At 38.0% G+C, this 15,259-nt stretch overlaps 1 protein-coding gene across 4 annotated transcripts in view; it reads left to right on the forward strand.

The window, feature by feature from the left end:
- LOC116093819 (sodium/hydrogen exchanger 9B1) overlaps positions 1 to 15,259 on the forward strand; it is a 47,935-nt gene that overhangs the window by 13,300 nt on the left and 19,376 nt on the right. For 3 of the 4 annotated variants that reach the window (XM_031375594.1, XM_031375598.1, XM_031375596.1), the window contains exons 5-7: positions 7,678 to 7,848; positions 9,074 to 9,216; positions 10,161 to 10,288. In XM_031375594.1, coding sequence (XP_031231454.1) covers positions 7,678 to 7,848; positions 9,074 to 9,216; positions 10,161 to 10,288 — 442 coding nt within the window. The remainder of the gene's footprint in view (positions 1 to 7,677; positions 7,849 to 9,073; positions 9,217 to 10,160; positions 10,289 to 15,259) is intronic. The other variant, XM_031375595.1, reaches the window with a different exon arrangement.

Raw genomic sequence — 15,259 nt, forward strand, 5'->3', positions numbered from 1 at the left:
GTTTTATTGCATTATAATGAGAAAAGTTACATGATTTCAAGGGCACTTAATATGCCATATTCATAGCAGCTTTATTTCTAATGGCCAGAAACTGTAAGCAAACCAGATAGATGTCCCTCAACTGAAAAATGGATAAAGAAACTGTGGTTCAAATATACAGTTAAAATGTTTGGAGTTATTTAAAATTTCTATTGAGAAAAACGTTATGTATTTTCAGTATTGCTGTAGACAAAGCATTTACATAAGACTGTGAAATTGATTGTTGTTTTATATCAAACAACTTTTATAATACTCATTTTTATTGTTATAGCATTGTATAAATTTTAAAGAATATGACAAGATATTGTAGGTATTGAAGGGGGTCTCTGGGAGGATTTGGGGTAAAAAAGAGAAACAAGAATGTGATGCAATTCTATTTACTTAAAATATGTTTTTAAATGTTAACAAATTCAGATAAATTGAAATCATGTAACTTTTCTCATAATGCAATAAAAGTTAAAAAAAAAAAAGAGTGAATGGAATGAGCAACTAGGTAGAAGCATAAAACTTGCCTTTCCTCTAAATGGTTTGTCATAAAGAACAGATTGATGTGAAGACAGAATGGACAGAATGAAGCTCTACAGCACCCGGACAACTGTGTGACGATAGAAAACGTCAGTGCAGAACAGACTTTACATCTGGTTAATTTCAGTGCATTTTTTATTTGTGAGCTGTTCAAAATAAAGGATTTTTAAAGATTATAATATCAGTTTCATGAGTATAGAAATATTGGAAGTTTAAGGTTCAAAAATAATATTCCAGATACTTTCTATTTCTGATTCTGTATGTAAGGATCTTACATGCATATGCTTTAATGTAACAGCAAATAAAAAATGAAATTAAGTCTCTTTAGATCCATAAAGATTTAAACTACAGGCTGGTGAGATGGCTCAGTGATTAAGAGCACTGACTGCTCTTCTGGAGGTCCTGAGTTCAAATCCTACCAACCACATGGTGGCTCACAACCATCTTGTAATAAGATCTGACAATTGCTACAGTGTACTTACATATAATAAATAAATAAAATCTTAAAAAAAAAAGATCTAAACTACTGCCCCAAAGCTTATATGTACATGCAAACAGATGTAGTGAATCATAATTGGCAGTAGAAATCTCTGTGGGAACCAGCAGCAGCGTAAGGAAACCTGAATTGTGACTGTTAATTTTAGACAAGTTAAAAAGACTGGCCAGGCCCAGGCATGAAACAATGGCCCACAGTTTTATTGAACTTAACTTCTAGAACCAACCAGGAGGAAAGAGAGCAATTATTATGAAATACATCACTGTCTCTGCCCTTTCTGAGGCCTGTTTTCAAGAAAATGGATGTCAGCTAGAGATACATAAAAAGACCCTGTCCTGAAACAGTAAGTGTACTAAAGTCTAACTTAGCTTACTATTGCTTAGCCAGCTTAAGGGAAGGGGACTTAATTCCAGCCACCTTTATTCATATGTCTAGAAAGAAAATACACAGCTCTAGCATCCTTTGGCTAGCCTGAAGCAATTAAGGACCTTTAAAAAAAATCAACATCTGGGACACTGTTGTAGTATTCACAGTGTACATAGGCACAGGCTTACCAGTAGACTGAGCTTTAGGGCCAGCAGTGCTTCACCTCCACTCTGGGCCATGTTAGCAAAGGCTTATTTATAACTGGTCTTTTTCTACACTAGGGAATGCTCACCTTTCTGTTAAAATTTATGTCTATTTTTTAATGGCAAAGTTTCTGAAGGAAGAGAAACCATTAGAGTGGGGATGCTAGAATTCTGGGACTGTGGGCTTAAACCAAGTATGACTAATATGCTAGAATATATGTGAAAATATTTAAGTGTTGTAAGCTGTATGGCTGGTTTTGTGTGTCAACTTGACACAGGCTGGAGTTATCACAGAGAAGAGAGCTTCAGTTGAGGAAGTGCCTCCATGAGATCCAGCTGTGGGGCATTTTCTCAATTAGTGATCAAGGGGGGAGGGCCCCTTGTGGGTGGTGCCATCCCTGGGCTGGAAGTTTTGGGTTCTATAAGAGAGCAGGCTGAGCAAGCCAGGGGAGGCAAGCCAGTAAGGAACATCCCTCCATGGCAAAGCCATTCCTCCCCAACTTGCTTCATGGTCATTATGTTTGTGCAGGAATAGAAACCCTGACTAAGACATAAGCCAAGAGATAAAAATCATAGGGAAGAAATAGCACAGATGAGGACATTAAGAGAAATGAATACTTAACTTGGATTGGGTCACTAGTAGACTAAGCGCAAGCAAAAGCCTGTATATGAAATCATGTGACAAGAAACTTCTAGAGCAAGGACAAAAAGAAGCTGAAAATGAGCAAATGTTTAAGAACTAAAGGAAAACAAGAACTAAAGGAAGACTATAAAAATTATATGGAAATTGGGAATATCAGGTAAAAGATGAATTCTGGAAAGGAATCAAAGACATCCTTGAAAAGTCATGACTGATAATTTTCTCAAATGTCAGACACCAGATCATAGGAAAAAATACATTAAAAAGAGAACATGGGAATGCAACTTTATCCCTGCACTTGAGATGCAAAGGAAGGTAGATCTCTGTGATTTAGAGGACAGCCAGGGGTACATAGAAAGACCCTGTCTGTAAGTCAATAACCTAGCAGCATAATCATCAAGACCTCAGTAGTCGGAGAGAAAACTTTGAGGAAGACAAAGAAGAAGCCCTGTCTATCTGGGAGTCCAAATAAAAAGAGCATCCTCTGCCCTCATAAATGATGTGAGAAGAGTGGAGAGGAAGGGTTAAAATGTTGAGAAGAAAAACAAGCATCAACCCAGAGTTCTGTGCCTTGTGAAATTATCTTTCACAAACTAAGGGCAAATAAATCTTTTGAATTAAAAAAAAAAAAAAAAACAAATGTGAAGATACACTATTGTCAGGTGATTTCCCTGGCAACTGTCAGGAGATTTTCAGATAGAAGGCAAGTGTGTACAGGACAACAACTTAGAGCTACAGAAAGGAGAAAAAGATTGAAGGTTAAAAATGCTTTTTATTTTCCTTATCTAACAAGTTTATTAAAAATACAGTATGTTCAATAATCACACCTTATGTGCGTGTGGTATGAATAACTATTGTATGAGAAAAAGACCAAAAACCCCCAAGTACATGATTCCAGTCATGTGTTGAGTCATGGCTTTCTGTCAGTGATGAACTCTGTGCAAGTATGGTCCTGTTAGACTATATGTTAACTGTGCTAAACAGTTGATGTTACTTAGTGACATTGAAGCCGCTGTGCTGTGTTGCAGCTCCTTATTTGTGGTGATGTGGCTATAAGTGGAGCCACTCTACTGCCCGTCGTTATAAAAGTATGTTACATAAATCAGTGCAGTAGAGTTGGTGAGACGTCCCAGGCATAAGAGTCCATCATGGCAGGGAAGCAAGAAACAAACACACATAGCTCTATCCATCCAATTTTCTACAAAGGTGTCATGAACACAGAGAAAAGACAGCTTCATCAAACCATCAGTGGTGCTAAGAAAACTACATATCCATATGGAGGAGAATGAAACTGGGCCCATAGCTCTCGCTCTGTGTAAAAAATGACTTGAGATTGTATCTCAGAACTGGAAATTCTGAAAGTGCCAGACATGTTCAAGAAAACACTCTTAAGATATAGTCATAGGCAAGAACTTTCTGAAAAAAGAACCAAAGTTTCCAGAGGTAAAGCAAGAATTGAGCAGTAGAAATGCATGAAATTTAAAGCTGTCTACAATAAAGAACAACAGACAATGGATGGAGCGAAGAGACAACTTACAGAATGAGAGAACAAATCTGCCAGTTATACAGCCAAAGGGATTATATCTAGAATATATACATTTTAAAAACTGAATGCCAAAATCAAATAATCTAGTCAACAAATGAACAGATGAGTTGAACACATAGTTCTCAGATAAAATTAAAGAAGTATAAATGACCAGTAAATAGATGAAAATGGACATTTTTATCTATCTGGAAATTCCAAATCAAAACTATATTATGAAACCATATTGAAAGAATAAAATTATATATTCTTATACAATAAATCATAATAAAGGTAGTTGGAAATTCCTAAAATAACTAATAATGAAACAACACTCAACACTGTAAGAAAGAGGAACTCTCAAAGGAAAATTAAAAATACTTTAAATAAAAATGAAAATGCAGTTTATCAAAATTTATAGGATATGACAAAGTAGTACATAAAGTATAAGCTTTCAGGAAACATTAAAAATAAGTAAAATTAATATAAACTGTCACCTTAGTAAGCAGAAAAGAAAGTAAACGGCATCCAAAGAAATTGGAAGAGAAGAAATAAGAAAGGTTAGAGCAGTCAGGCAGTGGTGACGCACGCCTTTAATCCCAGCACTTGGAAGGCAGAGGCAAGCAGATTTCTGAGTTCGAAGCCAGCCTGGTCTACAGAGTGAGTTCCAGGACAGCCAGGGCTACACAGAGAAACCCTGTCTCAAAAAACCAAAAAAAAAAAAAAAAAAAAAAAAAAAAAAAAAAAGAAACATTAGAGCCAAACTTGGCCTGTGACGCCATACAGTTAGGTTTCTACTTTCATATCATATGCACATATATGATTCTGTTTATCTATAAAAAATTTATAATCCACAAATGAGAAAAGTGGCATTTGTTTTTCTTTCTGAGATTCAGTCAGTTGTCTTGAATTACATTCATCTTTCTGCAGATGGCAGCTTTATCGTCCCTTATATATTTCATTTTGTTACCTGTTCCTCGCTGCTCCGTTGCTGGACCCTGAGGTTGGTTCCGTAACTCAGCTGTTGTAAACAGTACTGAGTAAATGTGGATATGCAGGTCTCTCTGTGATATGTTGGCCGGTATTCCTCTGGGTAAATACCCGAGTGATGTAGCTGGTTCATATGGTTGATTGGCTTTTAGTTTGTTTAAGGAAGCCCCATGCTGATTTCCACACTGGCTGGACTACTTTACATTTTTGCTAACAGAGTAGGAGCTGCCTTCAGTCTACATTCACACTAGCATTTGTTATTTGTTTCTTTAGTGAGCACCACTCTTACTAGGGTAAGATGAAATTTTAAGGTAGTCTTTATTCCCATTTCTCTGATCGTTAGGGAGCTTTTGAGAACTTTTAACTCATTTCAGTAACTCATTTTATTGATTGAGTTATTTGATTTCTTCTTTGGTTAGATTTATTCCAAGTTTTTTTGTTCGTTTGGTTGGTTGGTTTTTTGCAGTAGTTATGAGTAGAACTATTTTTTGTGATTTGGTTTCAGCATATTTTCTATTGGCATGTAGAAAGCCTACTGATTTTTGTGTGTTCATTGGTGCTATTTAATTTTGCTTTAGTTGTGTTGTGTGTGTCCCATGAGGACCTAGCATGCTTGATTTTCTTCATACCCCACCCTCTTCACTTAGGCCTTGCTCCTTTGTTTTGAATATTCTATGTGTGATGTTGGACAGAATAATATATAGATTAATTTAAAAAGAAGTGCTTTTTTTATTCAGTAAGTATGGAACTAATAAAATTTTGTGAAATAAATTTCATATCTGTGCTAGAAGGAATATATTAGCATGCTAGAAGAAGTATATATGGCAAGAGCCAGGAATTTTTTTTTAAGATTTATTTTTATATAAGTACACTGTCATTGTCTTCAGACACACCAGAAAAGGGTATCCGATCCCATTACAGATGGTTGTGAGCCCCCATGTGGTTGCTGAGAACTGAACTCAGGACCTCTGGAAGAGCAGTCAGTGTTCTTAACTGCTGAGCCATCTCTCCAGCCCCCAAGCTAGGAATTGTTTTGTTGTTTTGTTTTGTTTTGCTTTGCTTTTCAAGACAGGGTTTCTCTGTGTAGCCCTGGCTGTCTTGGAACTCACTCAGTAGACCAGGCAGGCCTCAAAAGCAGTTCTTAAGACCTTTTCTGTCAGGCTGCCCCTTGTTGAACTGTGAGATCCTTCTATCACTTGGCTTCCAGCACCTAACATCTTTTGTTTGTATGTGTTGTCATTGTTGTTTGGTTTATTTGCTCATGGGTTTCCTGTGTCCCTGTTACATAACTTATTTGATAGACACTTGATGATTTGGAGGGACATTCTGTTCAGGCGAGGGGACAGTTCGAGAGGAGTCATTTCTCTCTTCTACCTTGTTCTTGGCATAAGGTATCTTCTTTTTTCTGCTCTGCACTGCCTATGCAAACTTCCTGCCCATTCTCCTGCCTACAACCCCCACCTTCCCACAGCAGTGTTAGTGCTGGAATTAGATGTAAACTACAGCTTGCAGCATTTTGACTTGGATGCTGGAGATCAAGCTCAAGCAGCCAGAAGTGCATGGCAAACACTCCTGCATGCTGAACCATCTCCCGAGCTCTGTACCACCAATACTTCTGCACTTAAGTATTTACTCACCCTGTCCACCAACACTTCCTGCTCATAAAGTACCTTATACTCATTCCCACAATATCCAGGTTCAACCCTGTCCACCAACACTTCCTGCTCATAAAGTATCTTATAATCATTCCCACAATATCCAGGTTCAACCCTGTCCACCAACACTTCTTGCTCATAAAGTACCTTATAATTATTCTCACAATATCCAGGTTCATTTTTGCCCCAGGCTTTGCCCTTTCTAATACTTATTAAAAAAATATATAGCTGGGTGGTGGAGGTCTTGCATCCCAGGACTCAGGAGGCATAGGCAAGCAGATGTCTGTGAGTTCAAGGCCAGTGTGGTCTGCAGAGTGAGTTCCAGGACAGTCAGGGCTGTTACACCGAGAAACTCTGTCTCAAGAAAACAAAACCACACAACAACAACAACAACAAAAATATTACCTGAATAATTTCTTTTTTAGTACAAGGGTTTAACCTGCTCATGTTAAAAAATTTGCTCTGCCATTGTGATGATGAATTTAGTTGAAAATGTGTATCAGAGCAGGTCAGGTTGTTTTAAATCTTAAGAAAATCTCAACATATTGTCATGACATTTCTTAATGATTTGGCATTATGGTGTGGGCCATCATGATAGCTCTTAGGGGCAGAGGCAAGAGGACATTTGGAAGCCTGCCTAGGTGACAAAGCCAGACCCTACCTTAAGACAAGAAAGAACAGACAAATGCTAAGCTATTACAAGAAGTCTTTACTGCCTTGCAGAGCTCAGGGATACCATTGAGTGTAGAGATCTTGCCCAACATGTGAGGCCATAGGTGGCGTTTCCAGCACTACAAAGAAAAACATTCACATAGAGTTTGAAATGTTTTATTTTCCTGTTTCTCTTTGTGCACATGTATGTGTGTGCATGCATGTGTAATGAGAGGACACATGTGCCATGGGACATATGCTGAGTTTAGCGAACAGTCTGGTGGAGAGGGTTCTGATTGTCTCCTCCAATATTTACATAGGTTTCAGAGATTGGCATAAATCATCAGGCTTTATGGCAAGCACTTTTACCTGGCCCCTTAAAATGCTTTCAGAAAATTGTTTAAGACTTGTCCTATAAACTGATAGAGTCTCTGAAATATATCTTAACAACTATCCTTCAGTTATACCAGTATGTAATATTAATCGACATTGTGAGTACCTGTATAAGTCTGCATATTAATATAGTTAATAAAATTTATGTTTGGTACATGTATTTATATCTATATAGATGTAATTTTTTTCTATTTCAGGAGTTGCACTCATTGTATTATGGACTCTACTCTGGGCCCTTAGAGGTCAGGATGTTCTCCCTGGTGGAAATATGTTTGGACTTATAGTTATTTTTTACAGTGCTTTCCTTGGGGGTAAAATTTTAGAAGTCATTAGAATACCTGTAGTGCCTCCCCTCCCTCCTCTTCTTGGTAAGTGTATAATATAATCATTTGTATTCTTTGTAGAGGATTTGTAAATTTTGAACATTTTTGAGCTAGTTATATAATATTATTTAATAATGCATATCTAACTTCTAATTATATGCATTTACTGTATATGAATATATAGCTTTCATATAGATTTATGCTCCACACACAGTTTTTTTATAGTCTATTTTTAAAAGTAATTTGAAGATCCTGAATATATTATTGATGTTGGTTTGTTATTTAATTCATTGTAAGCTTAGTTTAAAATGCATTTTAGAAGAAAGGAAATTTAGAAAAGGCTGAAGTTTTGTACGTGTCATGGCACTAAAGTATCGCACCCATGCCCTGTGGGTACTGAGTGAGCTGCGTGAGCATCCGTTGTGTATGCCGATCTGCCACTCCTGTACGTCGCTCCTCCATCTTAGTGCTCTGTGATCTGCAGATGGACAGGAAAGCTAGTGGGAGCATTTTTTCTGAGGTCTCCTATCTTTTATGTAACCAGTATGTCTAAATAGGCAAACCATCGTCTGAAGAGATTATCTCAGTACCTCTTAACATAGCCATGATACTCTTGCATCCAAATCTCTCTAAATATTTACTGACTCTTTACCCACTTCTCCATTATTTCTGTCTCCAACTTTTCCATGAACAATGGCATAGCCTTTTTTTTTTTTTTTTTTTTTTTTTTTTTTTTTTTTTTTTTTTTTTTTTTTTTTTTTTTTTGGTTTTTCTAGACAAGGTTCCTCTGTATAGCCCTGGCTGTCCTGGGACTCACTCTGTAGACCAGGCTGGACTCGAACTCAGAAATCCAGCTGCCTCTGCCTCCCAAGTGCTAGGATTAAAGGTGTGCGCCACCACTGCCCAGTCGACCTAGCCTTCTTACTTGTCTCTGTGGTTTGTTTAATCACTGGCTAATTTCCAGTTTAACACATAAAAACTGCAACTCTTATGCCAATTCCTTTATAAAACCTTCTCATAGCCCCTGGCTCTGCCAAAGACAAGAAGTCTTCCACCATCTGACCTGCACCACACCTGCACCATACTCGTACCACACCCGCACTACACCCACACCACACCTGTACCACATCTGCTCTGCATTCCTTTACCCATGCACCCCGCTTGTATGTAACCTACCCCACATTTCTGTCTTGGAAAAAACAGCTTAATCAGATATTCTCTCAGATACATGTTTTCTACGTTCTTTTCCCTTCCTTCCCTCCTGCCTTAGGGATGTTACTGGCTGGTTTCACCATCAGGAATGTTCCAATTATTTATGAATTTGTCCATATTCCTACCACATGGTCTTCAACTTTAAGAAACACTGCCCTTACTATTATCCTAATACGAGCTGGGCTTGGACTGGACCCACAGGTAAATTTCCTATTCAATTTTGAGTAAAAGTTCTTTTACATATTAGAAAATAATAGAAATAAAAAGAAGCAAGATTTTGGGTATAATTATTCCTAGTAGAATCTACATGTAAAACTAGGATAAAGATCAAAGACTTGACCAAATGTTGGTTTCATAATGTCTATTTCCAGCCATCAGTATTTATATGGAGATAAATCACTGTGATGTAAGATCTCTGTTAGTGATCACCTTTAGTAGAGTGTGTAGAAACAGCTGTGCCTTAGGCAGGACCACTAGGAACTAACTGAGAGGCTTCCCAGACACGATTTACTGCCAGTTAACAAAGGACAGTGTGATCCTATAAAAGCTTCCTTTTCCCTCTGTTTTCAAAGAGAGAGAAAAAATTTCAATAGTTTGTTTTATGATTATATATAAATATGGTCATGATTAACTCTATATTATTGTTAAAGCTCATTTAAAATATTTCTTAAAATACTATAATCTGGAGATCAGAAATGTGTTTGAATTATTGAAAGGTGAGTTGTCACTACAGAAATAAGTGTGGGTAGTGTATATATAGAGTTAGTGAAGTTATACCAAAAGGTTAAATAATTACTAGTGCTGATTGAGCCATAAAGAAAATAGAATTTTTTTTCCTTTTGAAATATATTGATTTTTTTTTTACTTTTGGCATGTTGGTATTTATTATTATTATTATTATTAAATAGTTCACCACCAATTAACTGGTGGGGAAAATCCAGTGGGATATTGTCACTGTAATGTGCAATGGGAAAATTAAAGAAGGTAGAGATAATTAGAGAAGTGAATCTTTACCAGTGACTATAAATGCACTTTATCAAGGGTGAACTGCTAACCCTCAAAGAAATGGTGTGCTATAATGTTTGCTTAACTAATTGTCTTGTTGGCCTTTGTAATTGATCTAAATGCAGCCTTTTCTGTTTCAGGCTTTGAAGCATCTCAAGGGAGTTTGTTTGCGATTGTCATTTGGTCCATGCCTCCTAGAGGCGTGCTCAGCTGCTCTTTTCTCCCACTTCATTATGAACTTTCCTTGGCAATGGGGGTTCCTATTAGGGTAATATTTTTTTCCTTCCCTCATAACATGAAATTACACAGTTAAGTGTATTTGGTGAAAGCTTTAAATACCCTGAATATTGTATAGCCAAGTTCTTCATTAAAATCATTTTATTAGGGGTGAGCAAGAATTCTCAAAAAATCAGCTGATCAGAGACAGAGTCATGTTCCATGTCTACCAAATGCTGCTGGGCATTGTGGCACCCTCTTGCAATCCCACACTAGGGAGGCTGATGCAATAGCCAGTCAGAGGTACACAGCAAGGTCCTATCTGAAAAAAAAAAAATCTGCTATCAGTTACTCATACATTCTTAGTTCCTCAGTCTATAGTGTCAAGTAGTATAGTATGGCGTATAGTCCCTCATCTTATTCCCACTTCTGGTGTGGGTCTGTGTGTTTTAGTATGTCAAATGACCTCTTTTTCGTACACTATTTTATTGTGTGTGCATATGTGTTTATACACATACACATGTCTTTATTATATACGTGAGAGATTTTATTAATGGGCATGCTTCTATTCTCAGAGCGTTAAAATGCAAAACAACCTTTTCTGTCAGCATAGAGCCCCATCAAACTCCTCTGTTATCCATTCCCTTTTGTTAAAGTCCCTCAAGTTGGAAGAACTGCCCATGGCTCATAACTTGTTTTCATTTTCAGTTCATTAACTCTCACATCCGCGTACACATTCCAGCCAGATTTTAAAACAATCACCCATTGCATACTCATTGCCAAGTATATTGAATTTCAAACTTTTATTATGAAATACCCTAATACATATATGCATACATGCATATATACATACACATGCACACATACATGTATCTGTGCTGGAAATCAAGCCCATTGCCTCAAGTATATGAGGCAAGTCTTCTGTCACTCAGCTACACTCCGGCATGTTTTTATTACTTATAAAATTAAAGCACAGCCACTTGACCTGCTTTCTGCTTTTCTCTTCAGTCGAAAGTTACCGCACTGATACTGCTGACTCACTCACAGCATTTCTTAGAGACCGTGAGCGGCTCTCTGTTTTGAATTTAGCTTTTATTTCTCTGATAAGCACCGGCACTAAGCACTGCTTTATGTACTAGAACTGCCCATAGAGCCGCTTTGTTAAAATGACAGTCAAGTCTTTTGCCAGTTTTAAAAATGTTGCTCCTTGATTTCTTACTGAATTTCAAATGATGTTTATATTCTTTTTATTTTATGTGTATGAGTGTTTTGCCTGCATGTATATCTGTGCACTACATGCATGCTACATCCACAGAAGTGAGAAGAGGGTGTCAGCTCCCCTGGAAATGGAGTTGCATGTGCTTGTGAGCTGCCTTGTACATTCTGGAATTTCAGCCCCTTGGGAAGAGCAGCCAGCGCTGTTCACCACTGAGCACCTCTCCGGCTTCTCTTTATGTTCTAGAGACCGTGAGCAATGGTTTTCATCTAGGATATACAATCTGACTTTTCATTCTAATATGTGACTTGCTTCTTAATTCCTTCTATAGGTAGCTAACTAGTGACTAAAAGAACAGGAATGTAATTAATCTTCAGAGTTGTGAAGATTGGAAGGCCAAGATGAAGGTGTTGGCAGATTTGATTCCTCTGGCAGCCTCTCTATCCGGCTTTCAGATTGCCACCATCTTTCTGTGCCTTTTCATGGCCTGTCGTCTCATTGTAGACATCCTTGTGGTCTCTTCCTGTTCTGATGAGGCACTGGGCCTCTTTGATCCAGGTCCACCTAACTTATGACTGCCTTTAACTGTTGCTGGTTCTTCAAAGGCTTTCTCTCTGAATCCAGCCTCGTTGCCGGTCAGCTTGGTTTGTGGATTTGTGAGGACAGGGTCACAGTTCAGTTCACAGCAGTCCCTAACGTGACAATCCTTTCTTCCTGTTTTCTCTAAGTCATCCTTTTCTCTCTTCTAGCCTTTAAGTATAGGGATAATGTAGGAGCAGTATGAGACCTCTCATTCTTCTGTAACTTGTGTGGTTTCAAATTGTCTGTAGGCTATTAACTTACAGATACAGCACGCAGGCCTCATTGCCTTGAGCAGGGGAAGCACCTGGCACCTTCTCCAAGTGACAGTGCCACATCAGAAGAAGAGGACCCTGTCTCTCCAGTCAGAAGTTGTTCCCATCTCAAACACCAGAAATGCCCATGGGAAACGGCTAGCGTCTCGCTTTATTTCCTATACTTACTGCCGCAATGAATGAACATTTTTGAAGAATTTGTTGATTCTTCTGTGAGGTTCTCACATGTTAGCTCCTCTTTCTGTTTGTCACAATGGCTTCAGTCTCACATTAATTCAGTTTTACAGATGGAAAAACAGTCATGGGCTGGTTAGATGAATCACCTCAAGTTACACAAGCTGTACTGAGTGTAATTGTCATCTGAACACAGGGCTTACATGCTCAGCACTATGCGTGTGTGAATAACACTTGATAAGGTGACATTTCAAGTCAGGATAAGAAGTCTTAGTCAAAAAGCATACTAAGGTAATTAGAATATTATTTGAGGGGAACTACATTTTCATCTTTTGTTTCTTCCAGTACTTGTCAAATGAAGAAAAGACTTAAAATGTTTAAGTTAAAAAGTTGAAAGTGGAAAACATTCAGATTTGTTTGTTTGTTTGTTTTTGAGACAGTGTTTCTCTGTGTAGCCTGGCCATCTTGAAATATAGACCAGGCCAGTCTTGATGAACTCAGAGACCAGCCTCTGCCTCCCTAGTGTTGGTATCAAAGGCATGTGCCACCACCACCTGGCTCAGATTTCTTTTTTTTAAAGTTCACAAAACAAAACATTTGTTTGTTTTAAATAGGCAGGTAAAGTGATCTGTGGTGATATAGAGTATGAGACCTAGAAATACACATGTATCACGAAATGGTTAAATGTCACTTCAATATGTATTTCCTAACGGTTCTGTATGGGTGGGGAAAAGACGCACCACCCACTCAAGAGTGCTCAATAATACCACATATCAGCTGCCCCTGTGCACCACCACAAGTTCATGAATCTTTTCTTCCTGCCTGGCTCTGTTCTGTCTCTGTTGACCTGTGGCTTCCTAATCTCCCCATTAATTTTTAACAGTGTCTCAAAGGGGAAATTTAAAATTTGATTTCATTTTTCTGTTTCTTTCATGGTTGGTTCTGTTTGTGTGATATCACAGACTTCCTAATACAGACTCTCAGGCTTAGGCCAGTGCACTGGCCACCACCAGTCAGTCCTCATTGTGTGCTGGGGGGGGGCAGGGCGCTCCTGCCTTGCTTTCCTGCAGGACTTTACAGTTGTTCCCGCACCGGTTACTGCACTCTAACAGCTTTGCCAGAAAATCACTGTTTATACTTATATATAATAACTATTTAGCATTTCGCAGGATTTGATTATTTGTTCTGAATTCTTTCCATTTTCATGCTCATTTTAGATTAGTCTGTCAATTATTTAAAAATAGCTTCTTGGATTTTTAATGTGATTGAATTGACTCTATAGATAATTTGGAATTGGTTAACTCACACAGTGTAGAATCTATGGCAGTGACCTAACCTATCCATTTAATTGAGTCTTACTTAATTTTTCAATCAATGTTTTATAGTTTGCAGGTGTTTAGTATAAATATGATACAAGCTTTCAAGGTTAATTCCTAAGTATTTTTGTGTTTTTGATGCTCTTATAAAATTGGTTTTATTTTTTTGTTTTTTGTTTTTCTTTTTGTATTTTCGAGACAAGGTTTCTCTGTGTAACAGCCCTGGCTGTCTTGGAACACTCACTATAGACCAAGCTGGCTTCAAACTCACAGAGATCTTCCTGCCTTTGCCTTCCTACAGCTGGGATTAAAAGTGCGTACCACCAGGCCTGGCAAAGTTGTTTTTTTTTTTTTTTTTAACTTTCAATTACCCATTGCTATTCTATAGAAAATGTAGTGTGCATACACACATATTTGTGCATTTAACGTGGATTTTTGCTTTTATTTTTATTTTATGAGTGCTTGCCTAATGAATGTCTGTGCACCGTGTATGTCTGGTACCCAGAGTTTGTTTGCATAGACTTTTATAGAACTGAATGGAAAATTCTGCCTGCTAATTATTTCTGCCATAATATACCCTTGAGCTATGTCTATTTGGATTTTACATTTTGTAAATGAATTGCTGATATCTGAGACTATACTTACTTAGAGTGTTATTGACAGATTCTGTATATTTTTATTATTTAGGAAACATCTGTAGTAAAAGTAGGGTTCTGGCTACTCCCTGTACAGTGTGTGTCTTTCTTCTGATACAAACTTTTATATTTCATAACTTATACAGGTTATGCTTTTTATCAGCTCGACACAAAGTAGGGTCATATAGAAGGGAGCACCAGTTGAGAAAAGTCCTTCATTAGATTGCTTGTAGGCAAGTCTACGGGGGGTATTTTCTTGACTAATGCTTGATATTGAAGGGACCAACCCACTGGGGGCAGTGACCTCCCTGGACAGATGGTCCTGAGCACCATAAAGAAAGAGATGCATCCAGCCATGAAGAGCAAGCCAGCAAGCAGTGAGCATTCCTCCATTGTCTTTTCATTAGCTCCTGCCTCCAGGTTCCAGCCTTGAGTTCCTGCCCTGACTTGTCTCCATGATGGACTGAGCCAGAAGATTAAATGAAATCCTTTCCTCCCCCAAGCTGAAGATTAAATAAAACCCTTCCCCCCCCCCAAGCTGAAGATTAAATGAAACCCTTTCCTCCCCCAAGCTGCTTTTGGTTACCACAACAGTACAAACCAAATTAGGACAGAAATGTGGACCAGTATCATGGAGCGTTACTATGACAAACCTGACTGTATTGTTTGGGGAAGGTTTGTGGATGGGGTTTGAAACTTTGGGCTAGAAAAGCCATTGAGTGCTCAGAGCTTGATGAACTGTTGAAGGATCTTGGGAGATGGGATGCTGAAAGGGATACAGATGATGGAGATCTGGCTTGTAAAGTTTCAAAGGGAAGCAAAGACTCT

The sequence above is a fragment of the Mastomys coucha genome, unplaced genomic scaffold (genome assembly GCF_008632895.1).
Source record: "Mastomys coucha isolate ucsf_1 unplaced genomic scaffold, UCSF_Mcou_1 pScaffold16, whole genome shotgun sequence".
In the NCBI taxonomy this organism is placed as follows: Eukaryota; Metazoa; Chordata; class Mammalia; order Rodentia; family Muridae; genus Mastomys; species Mastomys coucha.